Genomic DNA, 22,024 nt, shown 5'->3' with positions numbered 1-22,024 from the left:
ACGGTGGGGGGAGGCTCGTATCCGGCATCTGAACTTGGCTGAGTGGTCTTCATCTTGCACGTGCGTGAGGATTGCCCAGGGAGAGTTGGGTTCTGCTGGGCGACTCAGGGCCAGGAGCTGTATTTTCAGAAGGGTCCGTGTGGCTTCAAAGCTAGGTCCGAGGGCCACATTTGAGAAATCCTGGCCTGGCTCTTCAGTCCTCATGTGGCCCTTCCTTTCTTCAGCCCTGGGTGTGGACTGGCCAGGAAAGGGCCTTCAGCCTGCTGAGCAGGAGAGCTCAGAGGAGCCCCATCCACTGAGGTAATCTCTGTGTCTTTCCTCTGCAGCATGTGGACGGCAGCTTCTCTGTGAAGCCGTTGAAGCAGAAGCAAATCGTAAGTCTTTTGGATGAAATGGCACGACCCCTTTTGATTTAAAAGACACAACACACACTTCAGTAGTCTTCACGGACTATTCTTTCTGGGCCGCTGTGGCTGCTGTGGGAATAGCTGTGCAAGAGCCTGCGACTTGTGTCTTCCCGGTTGGGCTCTGAGCCCCGGGCTGTCGGGGGTCCCTGTCTTTGGGTGAGTGTACGTGTGTTGCGTACCCACCGTGTACCAGCACTGACCCTCGTAGGCCCTCAGTTTTGCCCAGTTTGGACCATGGTGCCTGGAACATAGTCAGCATTCAGTAGACACTTGCTGAATAAATGGATAGAGAAAGGAAGCAAAGAGACAGGAATCAGACTACAGCCTCCTCTCCTACTTCTTACAAATTGCTGAAAATATGTCAGTGTGGGACAGGGAGTTGGATTGACTTCATCAGTGTTTGAAAAGAAGGGTGAAATATCCTGGAACAAATGGGAATGTGTAGAGCAGTTCATCTGCCCTTTGGGGTCAGGAGTCCTGTGGTCCTGCATGGGGGAGAGTGATCCTGGCGGCCTCCCACTTAAGCACGGTGAAAATTTAAGACGACAGGGTCCCATAATCTGAGCAACAGGCTGTAGCTAAGGTCTATATTCCAGCGCCATGTTGGGAGTTATCCTGCATATAGTTGCTTAGGTGCATAAGACCTGTTTGAAGCCATCACTTGGGAGTGGTGCTTGTGAGCTTTTAAAAAGAGCAGGAGAGCAAACTGGTGGGTCCAGACCCTTGGACATGCCAGGAGGGCAGGAGACCCCAGTGACTGTCAGGGCACTTGTCTCGGGCTCTCTGGAGTGGCGCTCCTGGTCTGTGGAACTGCAGGAAACCCGGCAGCTCAGACCGCTTTGGAGCATGGTAGTGTGAGGCCTTCAGGTTGGGAGTGAGTGGCAGGACAGAGCACAGCTGATAGAAATTGGTTCGGTGTCTTTGAGACCAAACCAGAAGCGTTTTCGTGTCTTGTGGAAGGAGACTTGGGAAGCAGCAGGTGCTTAGGCTGCCGTCTGATGCCTCCAGTCCCCCTTGTGGGGCTGGGCGTGGGGGGTCCCTGTGGTTTTCATCTGGTGCTGGGGTGGCAAGGTGGGCAGAGGACATGGCTGCAGGCCCTGTGTGGCGGGCAGACTGCTGGCCCCAGCCGTGCCCCCTGTGCTGCTGGTTGGGCTGGGCAGGTGGCAGGTTTTCCCTGCCCCTCCCCTGGTCGCAGGGGTTGGGTGGACAGGCAGGGCAGCGTTCCCAGGGATACCTGCAACCCTGGGTCCCAGGAGGTGGTGTCGGGCCGAGTGGGTGCAGAGGAACCCAGCAAGCCCCTCTCTGCTCTCAGGTGGACCGGGTCAGCTACCTCCTGCAGGAGATCTACGGCATCGAGAACAAGAACAACCAGGAGACCAAGGTGTGTCCGTGTGCCGGGCGCCTGCCAGGGCTCCGGGCTGCCTCACTCCCAGGTTCCTTCTGCCTTAACGGGAGCCCACTCGCTGGGAGCCACTCGGGCTTCCCGGGGAGTCCTGGGCCCCCAGATCCCATCATTTTTCGTTAATTTTTTAAAAGAGTTAACAGTTTATGGAACATTTTGTCTTTTTTCCAGCAAATTCATTGGCTTGTGTAAATTGCCATCCAGTCCCCAGGCAGCCTGGGGACCACCTGCTGCCCTCGCCCTGGGCTCAGCTGTGTCAGCTAAGCTGGGCCCGCGCTGCCCCCTGCCGGCTGCTCCCTCCTCCCTGCAGACAGGGAGCCTGCGGTTGCTGGCGGAGGGTGCGCGTTCTCTATGTCTAGAAGCAGCTGTGGTGGCCACAGGCAAAGCATGGTCAGGGGAACTGGTCAGGGAACGGTGACAGACAGTGAAACCGGACACTGGTTGTCTTTTTCATTCTTTTTAATGGTGGCATGAATAAAACTGCCGCCTGTGTTTTCAGATCTCTCTGAAAGTCTCAGACACCAGCTTCGATGTGGCATCTGGGCCCAGGACAGCTGGAACCAGCTAAAAGCTAGGGAGGTCAGAGCCTTTTGGCCAGGCCACCCCTCGGCTGAGGGCACTCTGCACCCACGAGCTTGACGCCGGGCGTTGGCTAACTCTCCGGAAAGGGCCAGGTGCCAAATGTTTTTGGCTGTGTGGGCCGTACATGCTCTGTCGCGTCCATGCAGTGCCGTTACAGGCAGAAGCAGCTGCAGACAACATGGAAACGGGTGGGTGTGGCTGAGTTCCAATAAAACTTTATTTATAGAAACAGGCTGCGGCGTAGTTTGCTGATCTGTTTCAGGTTTTTGCTTTCTCTTGGTCCAGTTGCTAATTCGGTTTCTGGAAGCTGCCATTACTTAATGGACGTATTCCCAACAAGTTAACTTATTTGGTTGTTTTTTAACCAAATAAGTGGGTATCCCGATCATTGTGAAGAGGTGTTCGTGAGTGGCACGGGTCTTCCACATTTGCTCTTTGGGTCTGAAGAACAGAAAGAGGCCTGAATTCTCATGATGTGGGGGGGGGTGGGCACAGGCTCTGCCCTCTGCCGTGTGCCGGGCACGGACTGGATTTGAGTCTGGTGCCCAGGGCTCGGGGCTGCATCTCCGGAGTTCTGCTCCACGGTAACCTCCTCCGGCCCTCTGGGCTTCCCTCAGCCATGACAGTCCCCAGGGGAGGCGGGGATACCAGGTGGCACAGCTGGGACCCGGAAGGCCTGCTCTGGGGAGTGTGAGGCCCTTGGGAGGCCACTGACCCCCCAGGCCCTTGTCCCCACAGCCCTCGGATGACGAGAACAGTGACAACAGCAACGAGTGTGTGGTGTGCCTGTCTGACCTGCGGGACACGCTGATCCTGCCCTGCCGCCACCTGTGCCTCTGCACCTCCTGCGCGGACACACTGCGCTACCAGGCCAACAACTGCCCCATCTGTCGGCTGCGTGAGTGCCTTGGGAGGTTCTGCAGGTCAGGGACTGGCCACCCCACAGCGCGCCAGGGCCAGGGCGGTCCCGGGGGCTGCAGGCCCCTCATCGGCTAAGACACAAAGGGCCGTCAGTCCTCCATGCAGTTCGCAGTGTGTGAGGACTGTCGGCTGACGCAGTTCGTTGGCAGTGGTGCTGACGGCGAGGGCGCCAGCGCGTGGTGCGCTCCAGTCCTCAGAGTCTGCTGCCGGGAAGGTCAGACCTTTAGCACGAGGGGCCTCAGAGGCCCAGTGGCTGCTGTTGACCCGCAGGGTGTGCACAGACGTGGGGATAGGAGGCTGACTGTGGCCGGGGTGGCTCAGGGAGGGGAGGGGGGTTTCCTGCCTGAGGCGCCTGGGCCGAGAGTGGGGCAGTGAACAGGCGAGGGAGGGAAGAGCGGGCGCCGGGCAGCCAGGACGGGTCTCTGAGCAGGGGCTGAGGGAAGGATGGGAAGGGGGACCCCGGGCGGGCCTGCCTGGGGGGCTGGGCCGGGCAGCTGAGGAGGCCTCTGGCCGGCTGGGTGCTGCAAGGCTGCCCTCCAGGGAGGGTGCCGTGACCCCTGGCCCACTTCAGGCATCTGCTGGTGTGTAGGAATCTGCAGGTCGGGGTCCTCAGACCCAAGCTCAGAACCCCTGTGTGGCCTCGGTGGCAGAGGGTCCCTTCCCAGGCAGCCACTGCAGGTCCTGGGTAGAAAACGTGGGGGACGCTGAGAAGTGTAGAGCCGAGAGGCGAACACCTTCCTGCAGCCCCTCATCCCCTCCCTCCCCCTGGGATGCAGGCTCGGCTGGGGGGTCCTGGTGGCCTGTGCAGCACAGTGGGATGGTGGCGGCATCCCAGGGCCCAGTTTATTTTCCTGCTCCGGGCAGCCGCTGTCTGTGCCCCTTGGTGTCCCCAGCGTGAGGCATCACACTGTCACAATGCTCACACATCAATGTCCCTGCCGTCCTGCCCTCAGCAGGTCCCCTGGGGTGAGGCCTGTGCCCAGCGCCCTCGGGCTCAGAGTGGGCACGGCCGGGTGTGCGGCCGGGAGCCCCCTGGGGCAGCACTCGAGGCTTTGCTTGTCCCCCTGCCTGGGGCTGTGTTGTTAAAACAGGTTTGCCGCTGACATCGTGGCTTGTCCCGGACTGCTGTGGGGTGGCACAGTGTGGGCGGGGCTTGGGGGGTGCTCAGAGGGTCCTTTGGGTGAGGCCCCTGTCTGACGGGAGCCCCTCCTTCTGCCCAGCTTTCCGGGCCCTCCTGCAGATCCGGGCCGTGCGGAAGAAGCCGGGAGCGCTGTCCCCTGTGTCCTTCAGCCCCGTGCTGGCGCAGAGCCTGGACCACGAGGAGCACTCCGTAAGTGCCTCCCTGCCTGGGGTGGGAGGGCTGGGCCCCAGACGGAGCAGCGGCACCCCCGTGTCCTCGTCTGTCGGGTGGGCAGGTGTGGCTCAGGCGGCTGTGAGGCATTCGTGGGGTGACCGGGCTGGGCCTGGGAACGTCGGCTGCTGGGATTGATTATCCTTGCTCCTGCCAAGCGTGGGCCTTGCCACTGAGCCGGGGGGCCGGCGCTCCCTGGTTCTTAGTGAACAGGCCTGCAGTTTCCCTCGGGGGACGCCCTCCACTGGGTCGTCCCCTGGGACCTTGCAGGCAGGCATCAGGCAGGCAAGGGAGGGGGGACTCCGGCTTCAGGGGCCCAAAGAGAGACTGAGAGACACCTAGAGAGACAGAGACGTGGAGAGAGAGAAGCAAAGAGACTGAGAGATGCAGGGAGACAGACACGGAGACCCCGGCAGGACGTGGCGAGGCCCGGGATGGGTGCGGAGGGGACGGGGCGTGCGGGGCTGGGGACGGCTGGCTGACAAGGCTGGCTGTGCATTGTCAGCGGTGAGTCTTGCTGTCAGCTGAGGTGGGTTGGGTCCAGCGGCTCTCAAAGCCCTGCTGCCTCGCTAAAAACAGAAGAGCAAGGAATCCTGCGGCTGGTGCATCCTGGCTGTGCCTTTGCTCTCAGCGTCCTCTCGTCCTGCCTGCTCAGGGCCTGACTCGGCGCCCACCCTGGCAGCTTGCGTGACGTGTTCGGCTCTCCCAGTCTTTCTGAAAACTGGGCCAACCCTTAACAATCTGGAAATTTCCCTTAAAACCCAAATATTTGGCTTTTCTTTCAAAATCTGACGTTGTGGTCTTGAAGCTGGAGCAGAAAACATGTCTTGGGGGTCCCTGTCGTCCCCCCACCTGGGCTCCCCTGGGGCAGCCACACAGACAGTTTTGCCTGCTGGACCCCCAGCGCACGTGCCCAGGCGCGGGTGGGTTTATTGCCATTTGTTTTTGCCCCTCCCGGTTTCTGCCATGGTGGCCAAGCATCTGAAGGGTCCCTCTCTCTCGAGCTGGCTGAGGTGGCTCCCACAGCGTGGGCAGCCGGGGGCTGATGTGTGACCTGGCAGCTCCGGCTGCCACATGCTCCAGAAGTGCCAGTGTCTGTGCTCTCCCCGCCACGAGGGCAAGAGCCATTTCCACGTAGTGCCAGGAGGAGCCCAAATGAGGCAGTTTTCTCCACTGAGCCCAGAAGATAACCGTGGGGTAGGTCGACTGGGGCTGACTCTCCCAGCCGTCTTGAGCAGTTAAATGCTGATGACGCCTTAGGAAGTGGCTCGGTACCGACAGAGGTGCCAGGAGCTGGTTGGGGGCTTTGGCTGAACGGCCTCAGGGTCTCTGCCCTACAGCCAGCCAGGCCCTCTTTAGGGAGTGTGTGTCTGCTCTCAGGTCCGCCTTGGCCAGATCTGCTGCTCCGGGTGACCCAGAACCATGGTGGGGGCGTTGGAGATGGGGTCGGGCTCCACACCCTGGACGCTTGGCGTAGGACCCGCGGCACGGCTCTTGGGGGCTGGGTGGGTGTGCAGGCAGCCCACCCAGAGCTGAGTCAGAAGCTTTGGAAGCTCTTGGTCCCAGCGAGCCTGGAGGACAGCACAGCGGAGCGACCTTGTGCAGCCCACTCTCTTGCATGTGGTGGGGGTAGTTGTAAAACATGTGATTTTTATCTTGACAGTGTCCCTTTAAAAAATCAAAGTCGCACCCTGCCTCCCTGGCCAGCAAGAAACCTAAAAGGGAAACAGTAAGTGTGTTTGGTCCTATGGCTACATTTTTTTGCCCTGTTTCTTAATTTTTAAACCAGTGACGAGTATGGGAGATCCCCTCCACCCCAGGCCAGTGTTCGATGAATGCAGTCTGTCGAATCTGCTCCCTGCCCGGGACGAGCGTCCGTGGGAGAAGCAAAGCTCCAGGCCCACGGGCAGAAAGCCAGTCACGCTGGCCCTGTGCCGCCCCCGCCAGCTTTGCCTGCCCCTGGCCTCCCAGTTCCCGGTTTCCCTGTGTTTCTTGCTGGCAGCGGACGCCGTGGCGGGTGGGACTAACGCCGCTCTGCAGGCAGCACCCGCTCGCTCGCTGGTCGCATCCCCGCTCCTCTGCCCGGCTCTTCGGTGTCTTTGCCTCTCCCTGCACCCAGGGAGCAGCCGGGCCAGGCCTCCACCCGGAGCCTCCGCTGGCCCTGGCAGCTCCAGCTGAAGCCCTGTGGGCCCTCGTGTGTCCTCAGTGTGACAGGTGGAGCTCGCTCAAGAATCGGCCGAGAGAGCCCTTTCCTTTTTAGAGGGTGGAGTTGAGAGTAATTGTTTCCCTTTCAGTTGAAAGCAAGTGTCCAGAAAAGGCCTCCCCTAACCTGGCGCCAGCCCAGGGACGCTCACTCCTCTGCCACTGCCCCGACTGCCCCGAGGTCCCCACTGCTGCCCCGTCTCACTCTCCCCTTCAGGCGCTCGTTCAGGCGGGCCAGGGTCTCATGAAGAGCACCGGTGCATTTTGCCCCTTGACCAGGTTTTGGGGGAGCGCGACTGGCGGCAGGGCGGTGCCCCTGTGGCCTCACTGCTGTTTCCCAGGGACCTGGCGTCTTCTTTCATCCTCAGCCTTGTCGAGTCTGTCCACCCCCAACGAGGGGAAACAGTGGCCCTTCACTGGGGCATCTGTTGTTAACAGAGGCGCCTGGAGTGTGTCCCTCGAGGGGCCTGAGTCAGGGCAGAGCTCCCGGCAGCCCGGCTCTCCCTGGTCTGGGACGCGCCTGTCCTGCTGGTCTCCGTGGCTCTGGCATGGCTTCGCTCCACCCGCTCCGAGTTCTGTCTGCACTAACCCCTCACTGTCCTCCTCCGGCCAGGCAGGACAGAAAGCCAGGGTGGGCTGGCCGGGCCGGATCTCACACTTCATCCCGGCCGGCGTGGGCGTCTGGGTGTCTAGGCACGTGTGCTGGGCTGACAGCTGAGGGAGGGGCCTTAGTCCCTGGAAGGTGCAGTAGGATAGGAGTTGTCAGAAAGAGCGTCTGGGGAGTAGAAGGTCCCCGGGACGCAGCCCTGACCAGCCACCTTCCCCTCCCCTGCCCTGTCCCCACAGAGCTCCGACAGCATCCCGCCCGGCTACGAGCCCATCTCCCTGCTCGAGGCGCTCAACGGCCTGCGGGCCATCTCCCCGGCCATCCCCTCGGCCCCTCTTTATGAAGAGATCACCTACTCGGGCGTGTCGGACGGCCTGTCCCAGGCCAGCTGTCCCCTGGCTGGGATGGAGCGGCTCGCGGAAAGCAGCCACCAGAAGGGCAAGCCGCGCAGCAAGTCTCCCGACAGGTGAGCCCGGAAGGGCGTGGCGCCCACACGCTGCCGTATGGGGACCGGGCGCCTGCGTGGGAGCGGGGGCCGCTCGTGTGCAAAGCAGGCGTATCTGTGGTTTTGAATAACTTTCCAGGGTGTTTCATGTGGTGACTGACCACGTGGCTCCTGAGACCCAGTGGCAGGTTGGACTCAGGTGCAGTTTATGGCAGCAAAGGGCAAGGGCAGAGCACGGGGGCAGCTGTGCCAGTGGAGGCCACACCTGGGCAGACTGTACGGCCTGTCTCTGCCAACCGGAGCCCTTTGGAGACTCAGGGTCCCAGGACTTTACAGGGGGCTGGTCACGTGGGCATATCCTGCCGTGTGACCAGTGACGACAACTGAAACGTGGGCTGGACCATGCGTGAATCAGGTGCAGGTCACTGATCTTGCTGCTGCACCTGACAAGCCAGCAGGTGTGGCCCGTCCCCAGATGTTAACATCATCAGTCACTGACACCAAGAGCCTTCCAAGGGCCACACTCCAGGGTTGGCTGGGGGTCAGTCGTGGTTCCCTTGGAGACTTTCAAGGAGTGGCTCCCAGCCTGCTGTGTCGACTCTTTGGCACCTGGTGTTAGTTTTTAACAGAAAAGCGTAAGGCGGCACAGGCTCTGCAGTGCCACCCAGGGCCCTGCGACGCAGCCTGTGGGGAAAAGCTCCAAGGCTGCAGAAAGAGACGTGGGCGTCTGTCTCCTGCTGCTTCCCTGCCCCCGGCATCCGCTGTCAGCGGTGGTTCTCTCTAGAAAGAAAAGGCCGCGCGGGCCTGTGCCAGTGCGCCGGGACAGGGGCCTGTCAGGGCAGGTCTGCGTTGGCTGCGGGGCACCCGGTCGGTCCCAGTCACCTGCTGGTAGAAACGCCTCCCCAGGGAGCACCTTCCTGGGTCCCAGCAGACATGTGCGGGGTCCCCTGGGGGGTGTCAGGCAGGGGTCTGTGTGGTTCTGGAGGGTTGGCTCTCCTCACCCAGTTGTCCTCTGACCTGCCCACCCCTGTCCGCAGTACCCTGCGGTCCCCATCATCCCCCATCCATGAAGAGGACGAGGAGAAGCTCTCGGAGGACTTGGACGCTCCTCCCCCGCTGAGCAGCACGGGGCTGGCGCCGCGGGAGAGCAGCTCCCCCGAGGTGAGGCTGCAGCCCCGCCCTGCCCTGCCCTGCCCTGCCCTGCCCTGGCACGACCCCCCCAGCCTCAGTTTCCTTGTCCATCCCTGGGATGGGTGCCGTTGGGTGGAGTCACTGTGCAGGTTGTAGGAGGGGCCCTGTGTGACATCATTGTGGCCTGGCGTGGTGGCCGCCACGCTCCGCATCCTCCCGATCTCTTGGGGCCAGCAGGTGGGCTTTCCTCTTTGTTTCCTAGAGTTTTGTAACAGAAGAGGTGGACGAGGCGTCGTCACTGAAGCAAGGTGAGCCCCCCGGAGCCTCCCGGAGGCCGCTCCTGCTCCAGGACCGGGTCCCCCTCTCACCCGGCCCCTGCCTCTCAGGAGTGGGCCGTGTGTGCTGGCTGGGCTCCTCTGTGCCGCCGTCTGGCAGGGGCTCCGGGTTGCTGGTCAGCCTCTGCCTGTCCCCTGTGGACAGGGTGGGCCTCTCGCCTCCTTCCAGGGCAGGGCTGCCCCGGGGTGGGAGGAGAGGCCTCTTTCGTTTTGTGGTTTTGGTGACTTGCTGTGTCTGGTTAAGAATGAAAACAGGGATGCCTGGAGATGCTGGAATCTCCCCTCGTTTTAGTGGAGGGACTCATGTGTGTAGGGGCCTGGCGGGGTTTAGGTCCCAGCCGCTGCTCCCGGTGTGGCGACCATGGCTCTGGCTGAAGACAGCCCTGCCTGGCCGTGTAGGGGTCCCCGAGCTCCCTCTGCCGTCTCACTCGATCTTCACCAGGAGAATTAGAAACTGGGGTTCCTGCCTGCTGCTGTAGGATAGGTGGGCAAACCAAGGCTCAGGGTTGGTGTCTGGGGGGGCCCAAGGCCACTTAGGTGGCAGAGCCAGGATGTGGCACCAACAGTCTAAGAGTGGAGAATTAGAAACTGGGGTCCCTGCCCGGTGTGTCCTCACTAGGTGGCATTGAGTGAGTCCCTCTGCCTCGCGGGGCCTCAGCTTCTCACTGCAGCACAGGCCTGGAGCTCTGTCTGTGCAGACACGTGCAGGGACCCCGGCCTGGCCTGCTGGGGTGGTGGGGCTCCGGGCCACGCTGGACCAGCCCTCTTCTGCCAGGGGGACCCTCGCCCATGTGGACACCCTCGGCCCCACTGAGCAGTGCATGCCCTGAGCCCAGAGGGACCAAACGTGCGTGTGGGAGGACGAGGGCCCACCCTCTCGAGGCACCGCTGCTCCCTGCGGGCTGTCTGCAGGGGTGAGCGAGCACGGTTAGCACCTGTTGCCATTTGAAACGTGGACAGGTGATGTTTTTATAACCGTGCTGGGGGGCAGGAAAGAGGAGAAAAGGAAGCATCCATCTTTGAGTCCCTGGAGAGCACGTGGGACTTTGGGGTCGACTCGGGCTGGAGCCCAGGCCCAGGGTCCCCACGGCGACTGCAGGGCCCTCGGTGAAGAGAGCCGGGCTCTGGGGCTGTTTCCCGACCTTCCCTCTGCCTGCTGCAGGGAGCCGAGTGCCGTCCATTGAGAACGTCCTGCAGGACAGCAGCCCTGAGCACTGCAGCCACGGCCAGCCGGGCCCACCTGCTGACATCTACCTGCCAGGTAACGGCACTAGGGCCTGCTGGGGCCTGCGGGTGGTGCCAGACTCCGTGCCCAGAGGGCAGGGCCCTGTTCCGATGTCCGACACGTGGCAGGAGGGCCTGGCCGGTGCAGCCTGGGTCTTTCCCTGGCTCTAAGCTGTGCACCTGCTTTGACCCCCAAAGCAGGACCCAGGCCAGGACCTGGTCCCCAAGGCGTCGCCCCTGCAGGCCCTGGCTCTCAGGGAAGGCTGCCTGCTGAGGCCCGGTGTCCTTTCCCTCGTACACCTCTTGATCACAGCCAGCCAGGGAGACCTGGTCCCCGCCAGGATCACCCTGTCTTCCCTCATCCCTGCTCCCTGCCGAGGGACCTAGTGGCAGGGCCTCGCCCTGGGAGCTGCGGACAGAAAGCAAGAGAGCACATGCCACGTGTTATGCTGGGTGTGGGGGGCCCCAGGCTGGAAAGCAGGGAAGTGGCCTCTGGGTCACCTCCTGCCCCAGGCTGTGTGCCCAGACAGAGCAGCACGTTTGAGGCCAGGGCCTGGGGGACAGGCTGGGGGTGCCGGCATCTGCGGGGCCGAGAGCAGCGAGGCAGGGGCCGGTGTTGCTGTTCTCTCTCCTTCCCAGAGCCCAGGCCGGGCCCCGCCAGTGCGGCTCCTCTGCCCTCTGCCCTGCTGGGGGCAGGTCCTCAGCTTTGGATCTCAGGCGCAGACGGGCTTGGCCGTGGGGCTCTCAGACATGGGTGTCAGTGCCTGCCGGGAGGCGTCTGGGGTCTGGAATCGGCATAAACAGGCACGTTGCCTTCAGAGACGCCACCCCAGGAGCAGCTGCTCGGGGAGCTTGGCTCCCCCCACGTGGCTGGGAAGCCCCTTTGCCCCCTTCCTGGCCCCGGGACCCACCACTACTCAGTCTCCTGGGTCACCTAGCAGCCTGTGCACTAGGGGGTTGTGATGTGCTTTGGTCGGAAAGGGCCCCTTGCCCCGCTGGCTTCTGGGTGCGCAGAGACCTGTGCCCATAAGCCGGGCATTGTGGGCCCCCGAGGTGTAGGAGAGCGAGTCCTAGGGCTCCGATGGGCCTGCTGTGGCCTGCCTGGGATGTTGGCCACGGCAGAAGCTGTGTCCAGGCCCAACACATCTCAGAGTGACACAGAACTTAATTCGTTCCTTCAGAGGACCTCACCATTTCGTCCTGATGAAAAACTCGGGGTGGCTGGGCTCAGTGGCTCACGCCTGTAGTCTTAGCACTCTGGGAGGCCGACGTGGGAGGATCGCTTGAGCCCAGGAGTTGAAGTTGTAGTGAGCTATGGTGGCACCACTGCTCTCACCTGGCCAACAGAGCAAGACCCTGTCTCCAAAAAAATAAATAATGTGGTGGGGGGAGGGGGGGTGAGAAGAGGGACTCCGGTTTCTGGGAGCCACGAGTGGGATTTTGATCCTGCAGGGTGGCCCCAAGAGGACAGCATCTGAAAAGCCCTGCCTCCCCTCACGTGGCCGGCAGAGCACTCAGGCCTGGGAGGGTCAGGGCAGGCCAGGACTTCTGGGTCTCAGACCCCCACCCCCTGGTGAGGGTCTTAGGCCTTCTTTAGGCAGGGGCCCTGCCAGCCTGTGTCCTGCACGGCCTCAGGTCTCAGCCTCCACTGAGGGCACATCGGTGCTGGGGGCATGCGGTGGCCATCTGCAAGAACGTGCACGCTTGGTGGCTTGTGTTCCTGTGTCTTTTTAACCTCTGTGTGGCACTCTCTATTTTAGTGGTTGGTTTTCACTTAGAGAGTGTGGACACCATCCACATCTGTGTGCGTTTAAGACCATGGCCACCCACACACATGTCCTCGTTTCAATGACGGCCTGGCCGTCACCTGGATGAAAGAGCACAATGCCGTGAATCGTGTCCCCTGTAGATGGGAAAACCCACAAAATGGTGAAAACCTAGGTCCCTGGCGCCGAGGGCTTCCAGCTCAGGCAGCCCTGTCTAGCCCCCGGCCCCTGACACCGGGGATGGAACCGCCCGCGCCAGCCCTTCCCGGGGCGCGGCAGCGGGGCTGGCAGGAGGAGGCAGAGCCGCCTGTGCCCCTGCGGTAAGGTTCCGCCCAGACGCTGTTTCCAGCTGCTGTTTCTCTGTGGTGGCGGCAGGTCCACACACGTGGGCATTTTGTATCTGGGCAGCACGTGCTTCTGAAGTCGGTGTCTTTGCCGTGGAAGGCTCCCATCTGTCTCCCCCGTCTCTGCACAGCCTAGGGGCCCGGCCCCGCCTCTGCTGGTACAGAGGAGTGAGTGGGTACGCGCCCACCTTTCATGTGCACTGCGGGGTGGTGGTGACCAGCGTCCTTGGGGAGAGGAGCCCTCACAGCCCTGCCCTGTGGGGGTCCCTGCCCTGTGGGGGTGCCTCTGACTTTCTGGGCTTCACCCGCATCCGAGTCTTCCCAGGTTGGGGGCCCTGGGTCTGGATCCAGAGCTCTCCAATGGCTGCTGCACCTTTGCCCCTAAAAAGTGACCTTGTGGGGGCCCTGACGTTTGGAGTCAGAGGTTTTTCCATCTGGACCAGGTGGCTTAGTCGGCTCTTCTTCCAGCCTTTGGGGTCCCTGGAACAGACTCAGCCCAGGTGAGCCCCCAAGAGTCAGCACCCCGAGGACGGAGCCTCAGGGGGACACTGGGCTGGATGTCCTGAGGGGACGGCTCCCGCCAAGGCCAGGCCTTATTCGGGTGGCAGCACAGCTGAGTTGCCGGCGGTCCCACAGTAGATGGGTTGGGACGTGCCGCAGGATCCGCTCCCTGTTTTCTGGTCACGGCTTTAAGTTCACAGAGAAAAGAACTCGTCCCGGGCTGCGCGGGCCCGTCTGTCGGAGGGGGTGTCTTCACGGGCCGTCTGTCGGAGGGCGTGTCTTCACTGGCCGTGGGTGGAGACCATCTAGCTCCCCGTCCCAAGGGCATCCACTCGCATGGGTCGCTCATTGCCCGCCCTTGTCAGCGTGGCCCACATGGCCCTGGTGTCACTGTGTGCCTGGCAGATGGTACCCTCATGGGCTGCCTTTCAGCTGTAAGCCCTCCGCAGCTGCTAACCCGTCCCTCCGGGCTCTGGAACCTTCTGGAATAACAGCATATTCTGAGCCGTCTGTTAGGAGGCCATGTGAAGGTGTCACCCCGTGTGACAGGGAGGTGCCCTTTTCCAGGGTAGCCCATGGATGTTTTACAGAAGATCAAAGTATTTTTTGGCAGTCAAGAGTACTGTCCACAAAATAAGCAGACAGGCTGGGGGACTCTCTTCCTCTCGTGAAGGCTCTGGGCGCCCTTACTGTGCATGGCCTTGGGCCGTCTGCTGAGGGGGAGCGGGTGTCCTCTGCGACCAGGGCTTCCCTGCAGGACTCCAGCCATTGCAGGGCGAGGCCCGTGGGGCCGTCTGGGAGGTGCCTGGCTGGGGTCCCAGCCTCAGAACCCTCGCCCCGTCCCCTCATGCTGATCTGGACCACGCTGGGGCAATTGTTTTGATGTCTCCACACAAACTCCCCGTCATCCTTGAATGTTTCTTGTGACAAATCTTATCCCTCCATTGCAATAGCTCCCAACAGGTCACGAAGTGGGTCAGCCTCTGTCACGGTGGAAGGTGCTACTTGAGTGTTGGGGTTTAGGTCAAACTTCTGGAAGGGCAGACCCAGGACAGTGTTTCAGAGTCTGGGGGCTGTGTGGCAGGGCTGGGGCCTGCACGAGGCCACAGCTTCCAAAGGAAGTAGTCACTGTCCACCCAGGGCTGGGCTGTCTGTGTCTGTCGCAGAAGCTGGTGGCTTGCTGTCTGCAGGCTCCCTGTGCTGCGGTGTGTTAGGGTGGCGGCCAGGGCTTGGGCAGCCCTGAGGTTGTGCTGGTCCTGCTGTTGCCACAGGTGTGTGTCACGGGCTCCCTATGCCAGCGCACCTGCCCAAGCGCCAGGGGACAGACCTAGTCTGGGGACAGTGTCTCGTGGCAGAACAGGTCTCTGTGGAAGGCAAGGCAGGCTCCCGAGCCTCCTGCCTTTGCCTCGAAGAAGCCCCCAGGCACCACTCACCCCTGACCGCGGGGCCAGCCACGTTCCAGCCTCGCCCAGTTGTAGGGCTGTTGGCAGGATGGTGGCTGGTCAGATCCCGAGAAAGAACTGGGACAAGAGCAGGAGACCCAGAGGTGTCAGCAGGCTACGGTGACGCATTGCATTCTGTCCCGGGCTGCAGCTCGCTGCCAGGTGCCCAGGGGTGACCTGAGCCCAGAGGGACAGCCCGCACTCACTCGGCTAAGGCTGCAGAGTCCCCAGGCCTTCGGTGTGGTCAGCGGGAGCTAATCTGCCATTCTGGCCGCAGGCAGGCAGGGGTGGGGCTCCGGGTTGGTAGGAGCAGGTGACATGGGAGAGTGGCCAAGCATGATCCTCCTCTCCTCTCACCTGCAGGATGGTCCACCTCCATGGAGACGCCCCGCGGCCTCAGCGGCACCGGCCCCCCCTGGCCTCCACTTGGTGGGCCCAGTGCCGATCCTGGCACCACCGACTTGACCCCACTCTGAGCGCCTGGCGAGGCTGGCAGCGTGGAGCCTTCAGCTCCCCAGACTTTGCCAAGGGGCTGCCCCGGCCCCCAGTGTGACCCGGCCTCTCCTATCTGCACACCCCCTGTGGCCACCAGGCTCCAAGGGGCCACGATGACCCTTGATCAAAGAGCACAGTGGACTGTCCCCTCCAGACCCCTTTTTTCTACGGTTGATATATTTGTAAATGGTACAAAATGAAGGACAGCAGCTTTCTAGCTGGGCACTGGGCCCTGGGGTCCCCCAGCCCCGTGGGCTGAGCCCAGGGCTGGCGCCGACTGCCCACGTGCAGCCTGGAGCAGTGGTGCCTGAGGACTCGGGAACCTGCGGAAGAGAACTGATTGGTGGGTGAAGTGCTGTCTTCACAGACGTCGGTGGTGGCAGGGGGCCAAGTTGCAGTCAATGAAGGAAATGGTGCCTGTCCGCCCACGCTGTGTGTGTCGCCGCGGCGGCCTGTTTGTGGCTGTTGCCTTCTGACCTTTGCTGTTTGTGGCCCTGGTGGCTCTCCCAGGCCCACCCTGAGGCCCGGACCCCTGCTCTGAGCCTGGGGTGCACGGGCACCGCCCTGCCCACAGCCCTTCCCTGGGCACCACGGCATCCGCACGCGCGGCCGGGCAGGGCCCAGCCCAGGGTAGAGGTGCAGCTGTTTGCTGCAGTTGGTGTCCGGTGGCCTCTGGCCCAGCCCTGCGCCTGCTCATGGGTGCTGGCTTTGGTCCGTCGTCCGGCCCTTCCGGGTGGAGGGGTTTGTGCTCAGCCAGCGGCCACCTGCCGGGGGACTTGGTAGCTTCCTCAGCTCCCCCTTAAACGTCCTTCTGCCTTTCTCTTTGATTTGTTCTGTCTGGGACTCTGGTGGCAGGACCAGCCTGGGGTTGAGGAGGGGCCTGGTGTGACGTTTGGCCTCTGAGGGACCTTGTCCTTTTTGTAGGATAAATCTCCTGGCAACAGGAAGGCAAGGGGGTGCCCGGGCCTGGTGCCCCTGCGCCAGAGCTGCCCCAGCAGGGCGTTGAGCCAGCCGGTGTGTGCAGCTCCCCTGGCCCGGGAGGGCAGAGGGGCCCAGTGCCTGGAGCCCCGGCAGAGCCTGGGGGAAGGATGGCTTCTGTGGGACAGCCCGCAGCAGTCCACTGGGTGGGCTCTGCACGCCCTGACCCGGCCTAAGCTCAGGGTTGCTCCGAGCAGCAGCTCTGCCCAGTGGGGTGCTCGGGAGAGAAACCCACAGTGGGCAGCTGGGCCCCACTCGGGCCTGAGTGGAGTGTGCTCTTCACACCCGGCTCCCTGTGCACCCAGGCCAGCCCACCTCCTGCCCGCCCGCTGTGTGTGTGTGTGTGTGTGTGTGCGTGCACACATGTGCACACGCACACGCAAACGTGCACACACAGGCTGGCTGTCTCCCTCCCCTACCCCAGCAAGGCGTGGCCTCGCTCTGTGCTGGTGCCAGAGCTCTGTGTGGGTGGGCTGCAGACGGGCCCGGCTGGGACTTCCACGTGCTGTCATCTGGTGTGCTCGGATGGGCCCGTTCGTTCGTTTTTACTGTATATTTATAGTAATAAAATCATGCAGCAATATCCTGTCCGCTCCTTCCTCTGGGCACACTGGTGGTTTCTGATCCAGGGGAGGCCACTGAGTGTTCATGGTGGCTGCCACACCCTGACAGCTCGTGGCTTCTGCCTCAGTTTCCTCATGTGTCAGGTGGTAGTGACAGTGCAGCTTCCAAGCCAGGGCGGGATTAAACCAGGTAACCGCGGCTCCCTGCGTGATCGGTGCACCGGCTGCTGTTCCTGACCGTTGTTTTCATTGTCATCTTTGTTGATTCTCTGGTTGGAGTGAAGGCAAGCCCTTGGGATTTGGCTCAGTCTCCTGAACCGGTGGCACAAAAGCCCAGGGCTCCCTGGTGTGCGGGTTGCCCCTCCAGTCCCCATCTCTGTCGCGGAAGTGTCCCACAGGTGTTCACAGCACCTGCTGTGTGTCAGGAGGGGCCCCGCAAGGGTGCTTGCATTCTCGCCGGTGAGAACAGGTAACAGAGTCCTTCCAGGTTTGGTTATTGTCAGGAAGAAAGTCAGCAGGGTGATGAGATGAAGCCCATGAGGGACTCGGTGCAGCCGCGTGGTCACAGGAGGCGGCTAAGTGGCGCCCTGAGGATGAGCAGCGCTGGCCCTGGGGCGGTGCGGAGGCTGCAGGAGCGAGCCTGGTGTGGGAAGGAGCCCACCGCCTGGGGTGTTGGGGGCAGATGCTGGAGACCTTGTTGAAGTGGCTGGAGTTTTTTCTAAGGGGTAGTCAGTGTTGTCTTCTAAGAACAGAGGCTTTTAAGCAGAGGAGTGGCACCCTGCAGCTGTCCTGTGGAGACTGGGCTGGAGGAGCGGTTTGGCTGCCCAGGCACGGTGGGTTTGAAGGCCGGAGCCCCGCCCGGGGCCCTCTGCTCAGCCCATGCTCCCCTGCCCATGGGGTCACCTCCTAGCAGGGGCTGGCCAGTGCCTCGGGGCACCCACCACACAGGCCCTAAGCTCCTTTGCAAACACAGTTCAAGCTGCCGCCATGGCCCCTTGACCCAAGCCCACCAGGGTGGAGAGGGAATGGCTGTTCCTGGCATCCACAGCCCTGCAGCTGCTCTCGGACATGCTTCGTTCTGGCCCAATCCCAGTGTGGGCAGAGGTGCTCATGGTGTCAGACAGGTGTTGAACTGGCTCCTCCAACAGACCTGGCCCCTTTACTGAGGTCTGGTGGCGAGGCAGGGTTGCATCAAGGGGAGCCTTTCCTCCTGTGCCCCCTGCACCCATAGTCCCTGGGCTCAGGTTGTGCTTGGCTGCCTGCAGGTGGGGTCCTCCCCAAATCTGACATCACCATGGACCTAACACATGAGTGTCTGGCAGCTCCTGCCAACCCCTGCCAACCCCTGCCCACCCCTCTCCTTTCCTGCACAGCTCCGCTCCAGGCAGCCTTCCCTCTGCCGGAGCTGGCCTGACTGTACAGCTCTCCCAAGGCTGTGGCCCCAGCCCTGGGTGCCCATCCTACAGTGCAGGCAGGGGTTCCTTCGCGCAGCAAATCCATGCCCACTGTGGAGAGGAGAGTGGCTCTTGGGCCCTACTACTGGGGAGGTGAGCCTTGCCGTCGTGGGGTTCAGGGAACCCAATTGCTCTCCCTTGGACGGTGTTTCCAACGCTTCTGAGCCCAGCGACTTCCTTCTCCAGCACAAACATGGGGTAAGTGCTTCAGCCCCTCCCCTTCGGGATCAGGTGGCTTTCTGTTGTAGACACTGGGCAGCAGTCAAGGTGGGATCCTGGCTCTGTCACCAACTGCTGGGTGTGTTTCCTCAAGTCCTGTCCTCTTAGCCCCAGGTTCCTCATCGGTAAATTGGGGAAACTCCCACTTCCCCCGACAGTACCAGGCATATGGTGCCTGGCCTGGAGGACACTGCAGAGCTCCCGGCCACCCCCCCCCCCCGATTTAAGTCACCTCCTGCCCTAGTAGGCTGGGTCCAGCGAGCCCCAGAGCTCCTGGCCATCCAGCCTAGCTCCAGGTCTGGGTGTGGACTCCGGACTGGGGGCAGCCGGCTCTCCTGAGGCAGACGGAGTGGCCCCGAGGGACAGCTGTGGAGCTGGGGAGCTGGGGAGCTGGGGAGCTGTGGAACGTGGCAGGGGAAAGTTGCCGCCCTCGGCGCTCAGGTCCGAGGACCCTGGCAGAGCGTCGCTACTTCGCGTAGCAGCTGGGACGCCGGTTGTCCTCTTCGAGGCGCCCAGGGACAGGTAAGTGGCGCACACCCTGAGCCCGGAGTCCCGCGCGCACCTGCCTTTTCAGGACGCTGAGTGCGGGCGGCGCGTTGCATCTTGGGAGTTGTAGTCTTCACAGGCCGTAGGCGGGGCCGCCGCTCGAGGTGAGTGGCTATTGGGTGTCGGCTGGCACGCACGACCCCGTGCTTTTGCACACTGTCCCTTCCGCCTCTCAACGACGCGTCGCAGGGCAGCGATGGGCTCTGCCCCGACGCGCGTCAGGGATTGGAGGGGAGGCGGGGCCTAGGGGCACTGCTGCCCGCGGATTGGTGGAGTGTGACACAGGCGGGCCAGCGCATGCGTTGAAGGTGGGGGGGCCCCTGAAGGCTGGGGGCCGGCAGGGCCGCGGGGACCAGTGACAAGATGTCGACGGCGGCGGTGCCCGAGCTGAAGCAGATCAGCCGGGTGGAGGCGATGCGTCTGGGCCCGGGCTGGAGCCACTCGTGCCACGCCATGCTATACGCCGCCAACCCCGGGCAGCTCTTCGGCCGCATCCCCATGCGGTTCTCGGTGCTGGTGAGGACGGGGACGGGCGGGCCTCGGGACGGGCGTGCCGCGTCGACCCCGCGCCCGTGACCTGGCGCTCCCCTTGCAGATGCAGATGCGCTTCGACGGGCTGCTGGGCTTCCCCGGGGGCTTCGTGGACCGGCGCTTCTGGTCGCTGGAGGACGGACTGAACCGGGTGCTGGGCCTGGGCCTGGGCTCCCTGCGTCTCACCGAGGCCGACTACCTGAGCTCGCACCTGACCGAGGGCCCGCACCGTGTCGTGGCGCACCTGTACGCGCGGCAGCTGACGCTGGAGCAGCTGCACGCTGTGGAGATCAGCGCGGTGCACTCGCGCGACCACGGCCTGGAGGTGGGGCCGCCGTCCGGGCCCCGCCCCCCGCCCTGGGGTTTGGCTCTGGCTCCGTGGAAGGCACCGATGGGTAACACGTCCCCCTGAGGGTCCTCTGGCTGGGCTGGGTGGGGTGTCGCTGTCTCCAGCTATGGGATGGGGAGAGGGGCCTAGGGTGGGGCCAGGAAAGGAGGGGCGGGGCTGGGGCTCCCTCAGGGCTGTGTTACATCTGCCTTGCTGCCTGCCATTGCCAATCCTGGGAGTGGGGAGTGGGACCGGTGGGGAGGAAGGGATGAGGGAGGAGTGGTGCCTGCTGGGGGAGGTGGGAAACTGAGCAGAAAGGGGGACTGTAGGGCTCGGGAACCTCCCGGGGGTGTGAAGCCTCTTGGGTTGGGGGTTTTGTGGTCTGGACCGGGGAGCATGGGGTGCAGCAGGGAGAGGTGGCACAGGAGCCCGCCCACACTGCTAGGGTAACGGGGGTACAGGGTTGGCCTGGGCATGTGCTTGGGGAGGAGTGGGCTGCACTGCTCCAAGGGAGCAGGTTGGCTTCTGCCCTGCCAGACCCGGCCTGGGTCTCCCACCACGTCCTTGGCAAAACGGGCTGCTCTTCCCCTAGCTCAGTAGCTCCCAGGCCCCTCCTGCAGGGGTGTGCTGTCTGGGTGGGGGACCCGACTCCAACCCTGACCTGTTTGTGCAGGTGCTGGGCCTCGTGCGGGTCCCACTGTACACCCAGAAGGACCGAGTCGGAGGCTTTCCCAACTTCCTGAGCAACGCCTTCATCAGCACTGCCAAGTACCAGCTCCTCTTCGCCCTCAAGGTGCTCAACATGATGCCCGAGGAGAAGCTGGCTGAGGCTGTGGCTGCAGCCACAGAGAAGCAGAAGAAGGCCCTGGAGAAGCTGCTTCCGGCTTCCTCCTGAGGTGGCTCTTGTGCCAGCTGTCGCCCTCCCCACCAGCAGCCGTATCTGTGCCCACCGGCCGAGAAGACCTGGCCCTGGGAGTCCCATGAAAGTGTGTCTTCTAGCGCGTTTCTGTGCTCACCCTTCTGACTGCATGGGGCAGGCAGGCCTCTTGTCATCTCCACTGTCCCAAGCAGTCATCCGGCGGTGGCTGGGCCAGCTGGGACCCAGCCCGTCCTCTCAGGTTGGTCAGTGGGCAATCTGGGCACACTGGGCCTGGCTCTTCAGGCTCAGGACATGCGTGTCCACCCAAAAGCTCAAACTCTCCTCAGTGTGCGTCTCACCACGTAGTGCCCCGCTGTCGCCGTCCGAGGGGCAGGTGCACAGCTCTGAGGCCATGCGGAAGACGGTTTGCTCTGGTGGAGGCGGCTGCGTCCAGGACAGCTCGTTCCCACACCCTTCCCGAGCCAGCCCCAGGGTCCAGGGAAGAGCCCGCTTGGGGTAGGACATTATACTGTTAATTTTGGTTGTTGTTGGATTTACTTTGTTAGATTTTTCTCATTCATGATGTATGAACTGAGTGAAGCTTTGAAGCGGCTTTTCCTCACTGTGGCTTGGTTCGCAGGACGGTCGGGGCCTCGGGGACTCAGCTACGTATGGAGTTGTTGAAGGAGAAAGAAACAATAAATAAAGCCGCTCTTCAGCTGCTGTCTGGTTTTTGGTTTCGATGGAGGCCCAGGGCTGGGCTGGTGAGGGGCCTCCTCCCTTCTCCTGGATGTGGAGGGGGGGCCAAGAGGGGTTCTGGGACCCCAGGTACTGGGTACTGCTTGGAGTGGAACCAGGTCTGGCCTCCTGTCCCAGGTTGGGGCACATGGAGTCACTGCCCCGGCCAGCGGCATCCACATGTCTGCCTGTGTTCACTGGGACACGCCCAGCCCGAGCACCTGGGCCGGCAACCTGGCTGGGGGCTTCTGTGCCGGGACCCTCAGCGTCAGGCTCCCGTTCTAGATCCTCTCTGCTTTGCAAACCTGCCTTTCCTCGTTCTCAGAACAGTCTGCAAGCAGCGCCAGGGGACAGTCTGGAAGCACAGGCCTACTGTGCAGAACGACAGCGGCAGAGTCAACACGGGACAGCAAGGCCACCACTGGTGGTCTACAGCCCCACGTCTGCAAAGACTCCAGTGGTGAGTTGGAAAATTTCCACCACCCATGCCTGGCCCGGTGAGGAAGGTGGTGCTCTCAACCCCACCTCAGAGCTGGGTGAGACGGGCCACCAATGTGGGGAAGGTCCTTTGCTTTGCTGTGGGAACAGACTGCCTGGACCTGGCTCACTCGCATTTCCTGGGGCCGGGGATGTGCTTAGCTTTTGTAGCAGCT

The 22,024-nt window shown here is 62.6% G+C and overlaps 2 protein-coding genes across 9 annotated transcripts in view; both read left to right on the top strand.

Moving 5' to 3' along the window:
• MGRN1 (mahogunin ring finger 1) overlaps window positions 1-16,708 on the top strand; it is a 47,102-nt gene extending 30,394 nt beyond the window's left edge. For 5 of the 6 annotated variants that reach the window (XM_069486983.1, XM_069486981.1, XM_069486984.1 and 2 more), the window contains 10 exons: window positions 327-374; window positions 1,720-1,788; window positions 3,130-3,289; window positions 4,533-4,642; window positions 6,327-6,392; window positions 7,712-7,938; window positions 8,955-9,078; window positions 9,311-9,356; window positions 10,546-10,644; window positions 15,024-16,708. In XM_069486983.1, coding sequence (XP_069343084.1) covers window positions 327-374; window positions 1,720-1,788; window positions 3,130-3,289; window positions 4,533-4,642; window positions 6,327-6,392; window positions 7,712-7,938; window positions 8,955-9,078; window positions 9,311-9,356; window positions 10,546-10,644; window positions 15,024-15,136 — 1,062 coding nt within the window. In that variant the 3' untranslated portion in view covers window positions 15,137-16,708. The remainder of the gene's footprint in view (window positions 1-326; window positions 375-1,719; window positions 1,789-3,129; window positions 3,290-4,532; window positions 4,643-6,326; window positions 6,393-7,711; window positions 7,939-8,954; window positions 9,079-9,310; window positions 9,357-10,545; window positions 10,645-15,023) is intronic. The other variant, XM_069486982.1, reaches the window with a different exon arrangement.
• Window positions 16,709-18,755: 2,047 nt separating this feature from the next.
• Window positions 18,756-21,744, top strand: NUDT16L1 (nudix hydrolase 16 like 1). 3 transcript variants are annotated; one of them, XM_069486979.1, is made up of 4 exons: window positions 18,756-19,431; window positions 19,511-19,771; window positions 20,448-21,397; window positions 21,697-21,744. In XM_069486979.1, exons 1-3 carry the CDS (start codon window positions 19,279-19,281, stop codon window positions 20,667-20,669), a joined length of 636 nt encoding a protein of 211 aa, XP_069343080.1. In that variant the 5' UTR covers window positions 18,756-19,278; the 3' UTR covers window positions 20,670-21,397; window positions 21,697-21,744. The 3 variants fall into 3 exon arrangements, with proteins under 3 accessions (XP_069343080.1, XP_069343081.1, XP_069343079.1); XM_069486980.1 differs by lacking the exon at window positions 21,697-21,744 and having other exon boundaries at window positions 19,517-19,841; window positions 20,448-20,659; XM_069486978.1 differs by lacking the exon at window positions 21,697-21,744 and having other exon boundaries at window positions 19,511-19,841; window positions 20,448-20,659.
• The last annotated feature ends 280 nt before the right edge of the window (window positions 21,745-22,024 follow it).

This window comes from Eulemur rufifrons, chromosome 14 (genome assembly GCF_041146395.1).
Source record: "Eulemur rufifrons isolate Redbay chromosome 14, OSU_ERuf_1, whole genome shotgun sequence".
Classification (NCBI taxonomy): Eukaryota; Metazoa; Chordata; class Mammalia; order Primates; family Lemuridae; genus Eulemur; species Eulemur rufifrons.
Note: the sequence above shows the minus strand (reverse complement) of the source record. Positions and strands in the feature narration are given on the sequence as shown.